Here is a 12,263-nt window from a genome sequence, read left to right as displayed (position 1 = left end):
GGGCACGCCGGGAGCTGTAGTTCTGAGCCCTGCAGGCCTGCCGGGAGGGGTAGTTCCGCCGCGGGGCACGCCGGGAGCTGTAGTTCTGAGCCCTGCAGGCCTGCCGGGAGGGGTAGTTCCGCCGCGGGGCACGCCGGGAGCTGTAGTTCTGAGCCCTGCAGGCCTGCCGGGAGGGGTAGTTCCGCCGCGGGGCACGCCGGGAGCTGTAGTTCTGAGCCCTGCAGGCCTGCCGGATGTGGTAGTCCCGGCGCGAGGCACGCTGGGGGTCGTAGTCCCGGCGCGGGGCGCTCCGGTAGCGGCAGCGCGGGGTGGGCCGGGCCGGGCCGTGCGGCGCAGCAGCTCTCCAGGCACACCGGCCCCGCCGCCTCCTCCCCGCGGCCCCGGGCTCCGGGGTCCTGGCAAACGGGAGGGGGGGGGAGGGCGCGGTGCACGCCGGGACAGCGCCGCCCCTCCCAGGCTGCCCCGCGCGGGCCGGGCGGGCGGTGGCGGAAGATGGCGGCGGGCGGCGGGCGGCGCTGAGGCCCCGAGCGCGTGGGGATGGAGCCGGGCGCGGCGCCGGGCCCCGAGCGGCTCTTCGACTCGCACCGGTGAGCGCTGTGGGCGCCGGGTGCCGCTGGTGCTCCCCCGCGGGAACGGCGGGGCTCCCCCGGGACCGCCCGGCGGGAAGGGGCGTCCCGGGGCGGCGGGGGCTGGGCCGGGGGTCTCGCTGGGCCCCGTGGGGCGTGCCCCGGGCGGGCGGCTGAGCGTACGGCCGGGCGTGCCGCGGTGGGACCCGGCCGGCCCGCGGGCCGCCCCGCCGCCCTCCGGCTACGTGCGCTGCGCTGTGCCCCGCAGGTTTCCGACCGACGGGTTCCTGCTCCTGGCGCTGCTGCTCTACGCGCCCGTGGGGCTCTGCCTGCTCGTCCTCCGCCTCTTCATCGGCGTGCACGTCTTCCTGGTCAGCTGCATCTTGCCCGACAGCGTCGTGCGGCGGTGCGTGAGCCCGGGTCGCCCCGGGGCGGGGCGGTGCGGGGCACCCGGTGGGGCTGGGGGGCTGCCCGCTCTGGGGGCTTGAGCTGCGGGGGCTGGGCTCGGGCGGAGGTTTACAGGGAGGCGGAGGTTTAAGAACAGTTTGTCCCAGGGACCCAGAAAGGCGCTTTCTTTGCCAAGATCAAAGCTGGCAATTGCCTCTTGTGTGCTCAAGGTTCGATCTGAGGCACGTGGACTGCTGGATGTCCTGCTAGGAGACCGTGGGGTTCTGTGCTGTAGCTCTGCAGGCAGCTTTTGGCTCCAGCTGCAGCCAACAGCTCCTGTCCCTTACATCTGCCACGTCATTACCGTTCTGTACCAGTATATTTTTCCAAATCACATAAATTCCTATGCTCTAGTTTGTATTCTGAGACAGCTACTGCTCAGACCGTGGGACCTGAGGAAACCCTTTTTCTCCCCTGTAGGTTTATTGTGCGTGTTATGTGCTCAGTGCTGGGATTGTTTGTGCAGCAGAGCGATCCCCGGCTTCGTGACGCCAATGTGCAGGTGTACATTGCCAACCACGTGACGCAATTCGATCACAACGTCATCAACCTCCTGACCTCATGTAACACGGTGAGTAATGCAGAGCCATGGCCTGGTGGGTCTGGAAGTAGCTCTCTGCATGAGAAGTGCACAGAGAGCTGTTTCAGAATTCAGGTGTTGCCCTGAGGCTTTTCAGTTCTCGTGGGCTAACCTAGGGTTGTTCAAGCCATGACTCTTTATTTCCTGTGGCTTGGTTTCGTGTTTGCATGAAAAACTGAAACAGGGCGAGGGGTAACAGAAGTGGTGAGGGTTACAGTGGGGAGGGATTTTACTGAGAGTGGACATTTTCCAGCTCCTGTGTCTTTTTGTGGCCCTTGGGGTAAGTGTTGTCAGAAGCAGGGTTGGCCACGGGCTTTTCTCACAGCGCTGGGTGCTGTGTCTGGGTGCCTCCTGCCCTGCGCAGGCGGTGCTGAGAGAAGCTGCGCCCAAGCAGGGCAGCGTGCTCGGGTTGCTGTGCTGGGCTGGCAGCTGTGTAACTTTCCCTGCATTCTTACGAAGTTTCCTGTGCGTGGAGTTCCTGAATCCACAGACTCCAAACGTGTCTGGGAGTTAACTGGTATATGTCATGAGTGGCGGTAGATGTGGTCCTCACCTGGAGAGAAGGAATGCGTGGAAGCAGTTTGTCCTTCACCAAGCATCTTGGCAGCTCGCAATGTGAGGAACGTGGCTGTCACCCAAGGCGGGGAGCAGGTTGTTTCTCAGATGGATGGGATACGACCTGAACTGAGGATCAGGAATCAAATTCCCAGGAAACTGGGGCCCGAGCCGCCACTGAAGCCTGGCGGTAGCACGTTCTCTGCCGCTAGCGTTTTTAGCATATAGGTTGCTCCCGCAGACCCCAGAGGCATTTTTGCTAATATGCAGAAGCTTTGTCTCCCGTTATTACCTGAGAAAGTAGGCCTTGAAGGGAGGACAGGGTGTCATTTCTTCCCCGTTCTTGTCTTTTCCCGCAGCCTGCGTTGAACGGTGCTCCTGGCTTCATCTGCTGGTCACGGGGATTCATGGAGCTGGGAGTGACAGGCAGCCGGGCAGAGCTGGTGGATTCCCTGAAGGCGTATTCATCACACAGAGAGAACCCGCCGCTGCTGCTCTTCCCGGAGGAGGCTGCCACCAACGGCCGGGCCGGCTTGCTCCGCTTCAGGTGCTAGGAATGAGTGTTCCTGCAGCACCCGTCCTCGGGGTTTTTTCAGCTTTGGGGTTCACTGGCAGCTGTCCTCTTCCTTTTCAGCTCTTGGCCGTTCTCAATCTTGGACGTGGTGCAGCCAGTTGCCCTACAGGTTCAGAGGCCTTTGATCACCGTGGTGAGTCTGGTGGTGCTGGGCAAGGAGGAGTTCTGGAAGCTGTGTGAGGGTGTCCGTGGTGTCGCTACCTTTGCTTCTGCTTTGAAGGCCGTGGGTAGCGCAGCCTGGCCTGGTTCCCCGTCATCCTGGGATGAGCTTCTCATGTTTGCAGTTCGCTTTTCAGCTGCCTTTTCTGGATACCTCGAGCTACCTAAATCGATGTTCTTTTAGTTACGCTCGCAGTTTTGGTAGGCATTCTTAGGGGGCTGGCTGTCTAACAGCATGCCGTCTGGCTTCCGTGACCGTCAGCGCCTTACGCCCTCTTGGTTAGTTCCCTTCTTTTAAAACGTTTAGAAAGAACTGCAGCCCCCCTGGAGACGGAGTGACGTACCGAAAGTTTAGCAAGGCTCTCCAAATCAGGTTCTTGAACTGGGGTCTCCTAAGTGCAGACACGCGCTATGGTGCAATGCTAGCTTCAGAAAAGTGGCAAAGTTCATGGCGAGAGCACTAGTGCTACTGAAGAGACTGCAGTAAAACTGCTCTCATCTTATTTGCAGTGAGATTTTGTTGAATTTCTTACTTCCTGATGTGGCTTATGGGCTTACTTGATTAAAACGCCTGCTTTATGTTGGTCAGACTCCTCACTGGGTTTTCCATTTTCATCTTTTCAAGGTGGCAGGACGCACTAAACAGGTTTAAAGCCACTTGCCAGCGGGTCACAAAACGTCACTGCCCGTAGTAAAACCTCAGCAGGCAGGTATTTTTCAAGTGAGATTCTGTGAGCAATTAGTGCGTTGTCGCGGGCTGTTCAGTGCTCCTGTCCGTGGTGTAGGCCACGGTATGGAGGTTCTTGCTGGTACAGCGTGGGTTAGTGGGTAACGAACTAGCTGGGGTACTGATGTGATCCCCTGTTAGCAGTCTCCCACGGCCGGTGGATGCACAACGAGAGGAATAGCTGGTACAGCAAGGAGAATGGTGTTAGCTGCACGCGTGCCATGGTGCCAGCTGCTGCCTCGGTACTCTGCGAAGCTCCGGTAACCCTGCTGCCAAGAACTGGGACTGCTGGAGAGAGCTCGGGAAGGCTGTAGGCATGGTGCAGAACCCACAGAGCAGGATTTGGAGGCATTCAGCTTAATCAGCTTATCGGAGATAAGGCAGAGAGATGGAGGATAGCTGCTTGCGCAGTGGAGAAGTGGCTTGAGTGAGAATTTTATTTATTTATTTATTTATTTATTGACAAAGCCCAGCAGCGATCTTTGCATGTGCTGAAACTCGATACTGCTAATACACAAGGTCAGTTTGGGAGTAAGATGTAGTTTTCTAACGGTGATGATACTTTGAATTTTTGAATGACTACTTCAGCGAGGTGGGACAGATGCGCTGTCCTGTTTTTTTGTGATGAATATGTTACCTTGTTACGGTTTTGATTCCTCTGAGAAATTCTGTGAAATGTGACAAGTTGTAGGGAAAGCTTTCGATTTGTGTGTCCGTCTTTTTCCTTCATGGATGTTAGGGAGAACAACATGCACACAACTGCTTATTTGGTTGAAGATGTTGGTTACGATCATTTCTTGGCTCAGACTTTTACCTTCAGAAGCTACGTAGGATTTTTTGCCCTTCATACAAACTGGCTAAGTAAATCCCAGTGGATTTCTTACGTCACTTTAAATCGTCAGAAATTTCCCGGGACTGGAGATGGGATGCTTTGGATGGTTCGATCGGTGCTTTACAGAAAGCTTTCTTAGATACTCATCTGGTACATACATACAGACGTATAACCACCAGTCTGAGCAAGGCAGGGCTTAAGAAAGAATTTTCCCTAGCTGCAGTTGGCTGGAACCTTGAAGGGAGGTGTCGCTCTGTGGCACACGGCAGCGTTACTCTGAAGACTGGCTCGTGGGATCTCTATAAGGCTTTTGATTCCAGGCTCCTTAGATACCAAATCTGTTTATTCAGGAGATAAATTCCTTGTTTTCCTCTTGGTGGCTGTGGTTTCTGAGCTTCTCTCATTTATAGCGCCTTCTTCCAGGCTGTTGAGTAACCCAGGTGCAAGGCCTGTCTTGGAGCTATGCTTTGGCCGAGGATGAAGTCACAGGCAGAAGCCAAGGGAGCTACGTTACTGGCTGTAGGTTTTGAGGTGTTGTTTCCACCAGCCTGGGGAAGGTTTGGTCGCCTGCAGGACAAAAGCAACTGACTACAGAAATCCTGAAAACAGTGTTCATCTGATAGCAAAGTCACTGAAAAGTTCAGGTTAGAAGGATCCTCTGGGGCTCTTCAGTTTGGCTGTGTGCTCACGGTCAGACCAGCTCCTGAGTCTGAGCACGCTGCGTCCAGCTGAGGAGGGTGGAGAGCCCTCTGCTTCCGTGCTCCTGTGACGCTGCTCAGCCACTCTCTTCTGGCAGGCGTCGCAGTCCTTCGTGGGGAAAAGGTTATTTACTAACTCAGAAATAGGAAGACAGTAATGAATGATGGCTTGATGGAACGACTTATCTTCAAAGAGAGGAGTCGTTCTTAAAACTTCACAATGCAAATTGCAAATGGAGAGAGAGAGCTTATGGGAGCTGAGACATTACGCGGGCTGTTCCCAGCAGCGTATGGTTCCCATCGTGATTCTAAGGGAGCGTTAATAGGTCTTCAGGCATTTTCAGTCCTTTGTAAGGGCATGGTCCTGGGGAGAATGTGGGGATATTGAGGGGGAAATCTTGCTGTCCTAGTGGGAGGAAAAGATGACTTGGAGCAGTGAAAACTGACTCTTGTGCTCTGCTTGGCGAAGACTAATGAAGGTGAATCTGCCCTGGGGCTTGCCCTCACTGTGCTCTGGGTTTATCCTTCTCTCTTGCCCACTCATCTGCATCTCTGCCCATGTATCTGTCCCCCACGGCCAGGCCTTAGCTCTGCTCTGCCCGCCTGCTTCCCTGAGGGAGACCTGAGTAGCTCATGTTTTGTGGGCCATAACCTCATTGTGCTCTTTTCCCCAGAGTGTGGCTGACTCCTCCTGGATTACAGAGCTGCTCTGGACCTTCTTTGTTCCCTTCACAGTTTATCAAGTAAGGTACTATCTCTCTCTCTCTCTTGCATTTGGGGCAGGGTTTAGGGTGGGCAGAGAGCCTGACTTTTTGCAGCTGTAGTAAGAGGTCTTCTGGTATGCACTAACGTGCACCCTTGTGGTGCATGGCTTTGTTCAGCATTGTTGTTCTGTGCCAGGTCCTTTCAGCCAGCTTCTGAAGTGGAGAGGGCTCGCAATTCCTGCTCCCAGTTGGTGAAGGAGACGAGTCTCACGGGGCTTTTATTTTGAGTTTGCTGGGTATATTTTTGAAGTTAGATCCTCTGCTGTAATTCACCCCTGGGCTGCTCAGGGTGTCCCATGGGTGACACCCTGCAGGCAGCTCAGTTCTCTAGCATCTGTCTCTTCCCTGCAATGCCTTGTGAATTGCAGAGGTGGTTCAGACACAGTCCAGGCTCGCCTGGGCCCCAGACAGGTCTGATAGGCTTTGGTGTAGTAAGGGTCTGGAGGCAGCTGAAGGGGCTTGCAGTTGAATTCTTTCCAGTGTGCACTTCGGGGTTGGGGTGTTTCGGTAAAGAAGAGTCCTTAACGTTTCTTCAGTAAAGAAAAGCCAGCTGCATCGGGCTCGTGTCTTGCTGATGTGTGTTTTACTCCCATGTAAATGACAGCATCTCCTCATTTGGGGCCTCTCTGGGATCTTTATTAGGAGATACCTTGCATGTTATGCTTGAGCGTTAATAAAGATGTGATGAGCTGGTTTTGTCCTTTGGGTCACGCCTTGCCCCTAATGTGTATGCTAGTGGTAAGGTTTGCCACTTGTCTCGTGGGGAGAGAGGTGGGGTGAGCAGGGAGAGCTGAGGTGGGGATCGCACCGTTGCACCGTTGATCCCGGATGGGGCTGGCACCCCCAGCAACCCTTGAAGCAGTCAGCCCAGTGCTGTTGTCCCCATTCAGGTGGATGCCGTCTGTCCCCAGACGAGCTGAAGAACTGAGTGAGGATTTTGCGCTCCGAGTTCAGGAGGTAGGAGGATGATGTGGGAGAGGGATGTGTAGGACTACTGCAATTTGGGATGGTCGCAGCAGAGAGTGGGGTGTAAGGAGAGTTGCAAAGGGCATTTCTGGATGGGTGTTATTTGTGTGATGGGAACTCTGCCCTGTACTTCTTGCCCCTTATAATTACTCAGTTTTTCCATGGCCTACTTGCCATCCCCCATTTATCCTTTCTGCCAGTTAGCAAGGGTCTCCCTATGTAGCTCAAACCTCTCATGCTAAGAACTCCCCTTTCATAATATCACAAACCAAACAAACAGTGTTTGTTTCTCCGCCTTTCCCTTTAGTGCTGAGTACATCATAGCTCCTGTACCAAAGATCTTGAATCTCCATGTCAGCCTGTTTTGGCAGGATGATATTGCATACTCCTGGTCCTTCGTGTGCTCCATGCAACACTGAAGTGCATCACTTAGGTCCTGGAGAAATCAATTCCCTGTCCTCTCCCCCCTCAGTGTGGCTCCAGGCAGGCCTGTACATCTGACACACTCCCTGCAAGATGAGAGTGCCTGGGTCGTGCATGTTGTGTGCCGTGTACGTGACTCTTCTCTACATTTCTGCAGCTCTTGGCCATGGAGCTGGGTGTGGTATCCACACGGCTCACTGCAGCAGATAAAGCTGAGCACATGAAGAGGCTGAGACACACGTCGCTTCTCCGCTTTGCCCCAGGTGGGTGTCCAGGCTGTGGAATGGCCGCTTAGGCTCTGCCTCTGGGGAAACCTCAGTCTGCTCTTGGCTACAGACACATGGTGGGAGAGGAGAAGAGGTGTGACAGCCTCCAAGGGACGGGGGTGCCTGCGTGCTGTAGGCTGTGGGTGTTGCTAGCTGTAAGGAGAGGATCACCGCTCCTCAGCACAGGCGTGGTGGTGGTGTGCAGGAGGTCCTGCTTTCTTACCACCCCTGTTCATAGAGGAAGTGGAGCTGGTGCAACTTGAGGGCCGTGTACCTACAGGCTGCCTTCTTGTGCCCACTCTTCTTCCTCTTGCAGCCTCGAGCCAGCCTCTGGCAGCCAGGCCCAGGATGCCTTCCAGCCTGCCCGGCGTTGGGTCCTTTGCTCCTGAGGATGTGCGGATCACAGCAATGGCTCAGCGGGTCAAGGAGGTGCTGCCTCATGTGCCTCTGGAGGTCATCAGGACAGACCTGGGTAAGCATAGGCCTAAGGTGTTAGCGGAAACACAAGATCACCTTCCATGCCACGTCTCTGTGATACCTGAAAGCATAAACCCTTGTCCCTGCTGCGCTGTGGAGCCTGATGGCAGCAAGAACATGCTACAGTCCGGAAACAGCTTCCTATCTGACACATCCTCTGTGTTCCTACAGCCCAAACAAACTGTGTGGACACCACCATTGCCAACCTGCTGGAGGGGAGAGTGCCCTTCTTCCCTGAAAGTGAGGCTGGTGCTGACCTGCCTGCTCCATCTACCTCCCAGGCTGCAGCTGCTTCTGGCATCCAGGGCTCCGTAGCTGTGCCTTCTTCCAAGGTACTTTTGGTGGTTGTAATGCTTCCCCTTCTGGCTTGCAGCCAGAGCACAATGGCCTGTTTGGAACTAGCCATGGTGTCCGGGGAGCCGAGCGTTTTAAATTGGAGACCAAACTGGCATGCTGGATGCTTACAGGGCCAATAAGGAGGTTTCCTGGCTTTGACTGTCTCCTTATTGCCCCTGTGTTTTCTGTTCCAGCCAGCTACAAAGCAATTTGCTAAGTCCCCGGTGGAGCGGCACCTGTCCTTGCAGGAGCGGAAACGAGCACTGTACGACTATGCCAGGAGGTGAGCACCGACCCCCTGCCCCGCCCTGTCCCCAGGAGGGTATGCCCCAAGCAAGGCTCGGCCTTTGCTGTGCCAAGGGACCTGTTCCTCTCTGGATCGAGGTGGGCTGGGGCTGGAGCGGTGAACCACGCTGAAGGAGAGGGGAGGCCGGTGTTTGCCTGCTTCACCTCTTCCAAGCGTGTAGCCCGTTGTTCCTGGGAAACACCGGGTCTCCTGAACTGTCCCCGGGCTTCTGGTTGTGGGGACTGGGTGGGATGAAAGCTGGTTGCCAGAAACAGTTTCTGAGGAATTGGTGCTTGGCAAAAGAAAAAGGGGGGGGAGGGATTTTGTTCCTTGGTGTAACAGATTTGACTGATAGAAGTCATTGTGAGACTGTAGATTTCGTTGAAAATAGTATTGATGCTGTGGAATGCTCGTTTAGAAAAGAACCTTGCTGTTTGGCAGCAGGGATAGTGTAATTAATCTTCCTCAGTGTAGCTGGAGAATACTAGCAGAGAGCAGGGAGTGAGTCTGACCTCTGTACGTGGTCTGGATGAGGCAAGTAGTGGGATGGGTGTCCAACTCTGGCGTGTGGTGCTTTTTTCTTTAGAAAAGATACTGAAAATTCAGGATGAGTTTGGAGAGGAGCCACACAATAATACCAGGGGAAGTGAAGTCTGTTAAATTTACTGTAAATGAGATGGCTCACTGTATGTAATTATCTCTCTGGGTGAAGGAATCACGCTCTTTAATCTGGCAGAGAAGAGCAGAATAGTAACTAATGCCTAGAAGTTGTAGGCTCATTTCTGAGAAGGAATTCTATAACCAGTGGAATAAGCTTCCAGCAGAACCAATGGTTTCGTGGTGCCTAGGTGTCTCCAGGTGAGCCTGGCTGACTCCTTAGAAGATGGTAGAGATAACAGAGCCTTTGGTTCAGGCCAGAGTGATAAAAGGCCAGCTGCTACAAGGTGCGGTCCCTGATCAGTAGGGTCTTGCAGTAAAGGGGAGATGCCATCTGGTGCCGAGCTCAGGTGTCGCACGGAGCTTTGCTCCAGAGTGCTCGTGAGAAGATTCTGAAGACTCAGGGAGCAGTTTAACCTTGGCGATACTATGGCTTTACGACATTGCGTCGGTTTCTCCCTGCTAGGGGTAGTTTAGGAAATTCCCGTGACTGGATGTTGAAGCTAGGCAAATTCCAAGTGCCCATTTTTAAAGGGCTGTTCCTACATAACTGCAGGTAGCTCATTGTCACCAAGAATTTAAAGAGGTCTGTTTTTGTGAAAAATCACTTTAATTTAGGGGAATTACATCTTAGAGTAGCCCTGTGGCTCTCTAAAAGAATGTTAACTATTCTAACAGAATTCTAATTCTAATAGAATGTGGCTGTTCTAGAGAATGTTAGACTCTGTCTTCAGAGTTAGGGAATTACAGAATGCTTTGGGTTGGCAGGGACCTGGAGGTCATCCGTTCCAATGGCATGCTCAGGCAGCGTCACCTAGAGCCACTGTCCAGGACCATGTCCAGGTGGCTTTGAAGATCTCCAAGGAGGAGACCACACAACCTCTGGGCAACCTGTGCCAGGGCTCTGTTACCCACACAGCACAGAAGTGCCTCCTGATGTTCAGAGGGAACCTCGCGTTCCAGTTTGTGCCCATTGCCTCTTGTCCTGGCACTGCGCAGCAATGCAGGGCCTGCTGCCATCCTCTGTGCACCCTCCCTGCAGGTATTTATGGACATGGGTGAGGTCTCCCGTCAGCCCTTCCCCAGGCTGAACAGTCCCAGCTCTCTCAGCCTCTCCTCGTGGGAGGAAGGCTCCAGTCCCTTCATCACCGTTGTTGCCATATGTTGGACCCTGCCCAGTACATCCAGCTCTCTCCTGCTCTGGGGGGCCCCGCACTGGACCCCACGCTCCAGGTGCAGCCTCCCTGGTGCTGGGCAGAGGGGCAGGATCCCCTCCCTCCACCTGCAGGCGATGCTCTGCCTGATGCAGCCCAAGGCACCGGGAGTTTCTTTGCAGGAGGGCCCATCGCCAGCTCGGGTTCAGCCCGATGCCTGCCAGCACCCCGGGCTCCTTTTCTGAGAGCTGCCTCCAGCTGGGTGCCCCCTGCCTGGCCTGCAGTTCCCTGGGTTCTCCTTCTTGCACCTCCTCCAGGGCCTCTTTGGTTGCTCCTCCCAGTTGATGTGATCAAGCAGAGACATTGAGCGTGGCCTCGCAGTCACATCTGCCATCTCCGTCAGCACTCAGGGGTGCCTCCCATCAGGGCCCGTGGGCTGACTGACTTGTGTCCTGTTGGCTTTGGTAGGCCCTGACCTGATCCTCTTCCACCAAGGACACGTGTTCCTTGGCCCAGCCATTCAGCCTGGCCTCTGGGACCTGGGATTCCTGGAGGCCGTTCTTCCTAGGGAAAACTGAAGCAAGGAAGGCATGTGGTAGCTTTACCTTTTCCCCGCCCTGTGTAGCCAGCTCCCCCTTCTCGTTCCGCAAGGGGCCCAAGTTTTCCCCAGTCTCTTCCTGTTGTTGCCGCTGTACAACAAGACGCCCGTCTTGTCCCCTCAGACCCTGTAACGTGAGCACAGCGAGGGCTGAGGGCTCCTGCGGGATCCCGTGGCCATGACCTGTTAGCAGAGGCAGGGCCAGGAAGCCTGTCCCGTGGAGACCCCGCAGGGCTTTGTGCTGCTCCTCTGCACATCTTTCACATCCCGTTCCCGAGGCTCCTCTGGCTCCTGCCTAGCAGCGCTCTCTGCTCTGCTCCTCGGTGCCGCGGGCGGTCCTGCTCGCTGGGGGCTGCACGCGGTGACCCTCGGAGGTCCCGGCCAGCCTCGGCCGCTCTGGGGTTCGAGAGGAAGGGGGGGGCGCAGCGGGAGCTGGGCGGGCAGCTGTGCCCCTCGGCGGCCTGACTGCAGCGGGGCCTCCCTGCCCGGAGCGGTGCGTGCGGCTGGGGGCCCTGCGTGCCTGTCCGGGCTGCTGCCCGCGCTGCCGAGCCCGGGGCCGGCTGGTGCCGGGGCTCACTCAGCCTGCCCTCGCGGCTCGCTGCCCGGCTTTGTGCGGGGGTCCGGAGGCGCGACCCGCCCCGCACCGTTCGGTGCGGAGCTTCCCGGCGGCGGGGGGCTTCCGCCCGCGGCGGGGCCGGGCCGGTCTCAGCGGGTCCCGGGGCCGGGTCCCCGACCGCCCTGGTCCCTGACCGCGCTTTCCCCGCAGGAGGTTCGCCGAGAAGCACGGCGCGGCGCGGGTCGGCGGCAGCCCCTGAGCGGAGCGGACGGGACCGGACCGGGACCGGCGGCGGCGTGGGGCTGGGGGGCGCGGCCCGGCCCGGGGGTGGCCGAGCGGCGGCGGCAATAAAACGGCGGTGGAAGCAAACGGCGGCGTGCGGAGCGGGACGGGGACGGGGACGGGGGGGGGGGGGGGCGCCGGGGCGGGGCCCGGGGCTCCGTGCAGCTCTGCACGCGCCGCGGCCGCCGCCCGCCCGCCCGCCGCACGTAGGCGCCGCTTAAAGGGGCGATGCGCAGCGCTCGGTGCCGCCTGCGGCCGGGGAGGAGCTGGCGGCGGCCGCCTTCAGCGCGGGCCCAGCGGGCGGGGCCGGCGCCCTTTTAATGCGCGGGGTCCCGGTGCCGGTGGCTTTATTTACATGGG

At 56.8% G+C, this 12,263-nt stretch overlaps 1 protein-coding gene across 4 annotated transcripts; it reads left to right on the top strand.

Moving 5' to 3' along the window:
• Nucleotides 1–430: 430 nt before the first annotated feature.
• On the top strand, nucleotides 431–12,034 carry AUP1 (AUP1 lipid droplet regulating VLDL assembly factor). 4 transcript variants are annotated; one of them, XM_035311440.1, is made up of 13 exons: nucleotides 431–587; nucleotides 835–972; nucleotides 1,434–1,584; nucleotides 2,508–2,695; nucleotides 2,783–2,855; nucleotides 5,813–5,886; nucleotides 6,793–6,859; nucleotides 7,449–7,554; nucleotides 7,874–8,029; nucleotides 8,206–8,366; nucleotides 8,565–8,653; nucleotides 11,832–11,911; nucleotides 12,016–12,034. In XM_035311440.1, the coding sequence occupies exons 1-12, from the start codon at nucleotides 538–540 to the stop codon at nucleotides 11,878–11,880; spliced, it is 1,302 nt and encodes a 433-aa protein (XP_035167331.1). In that variant the 5' UTR covers nucleotides 431–537; the 3' UTR covers nucleotides 11,881–11,911; nucleotides 12,016–12,034. The 4 variants fall into 4 exon arrangements, with proteins under 4 accessions (XP_035167331.1, XP_035167330.1, XP_035167332.1 ...); XM_035311439.1 differs by lacking the exon at nucleotides 12,016–12,034 and having other exon boundaries at nucleotides 11,832–11,990; XM_035311441.1 differs by lacking the exons at nucleotides 6,793–6,859; nucleotides 12,016–12,034 and having other exon boundaries at nucleotides 5,813–5,881; nucleotides 11,832–11,990.
• Nucleotides 12,035–12,263: the final 229 nt, after the last annotated feature.

This window comes from Oxyura jamaicensis (genome assembly GCF_011077185.1).
Source record: "Oxyura jamaicensis isolate SHBP4307 breed ruddy duck chromosome 4 unlocalized genomic scaffold, BPBGC_Ojam_1.0 oxy4_random_OJ70004, whole genome shotgun sequence".
Lineage (NCBI taxonomy): Eukaryota > Metazoa > Chordata > Aves > Anseriformes > Anatidae > Oxyura > Oxyura jamaicensis.
The sequence above is the reverse complement of the archived record's forward strand: the minus strand, read 5'-3'. Positions and strand labels throughout refer to the sequence as shown.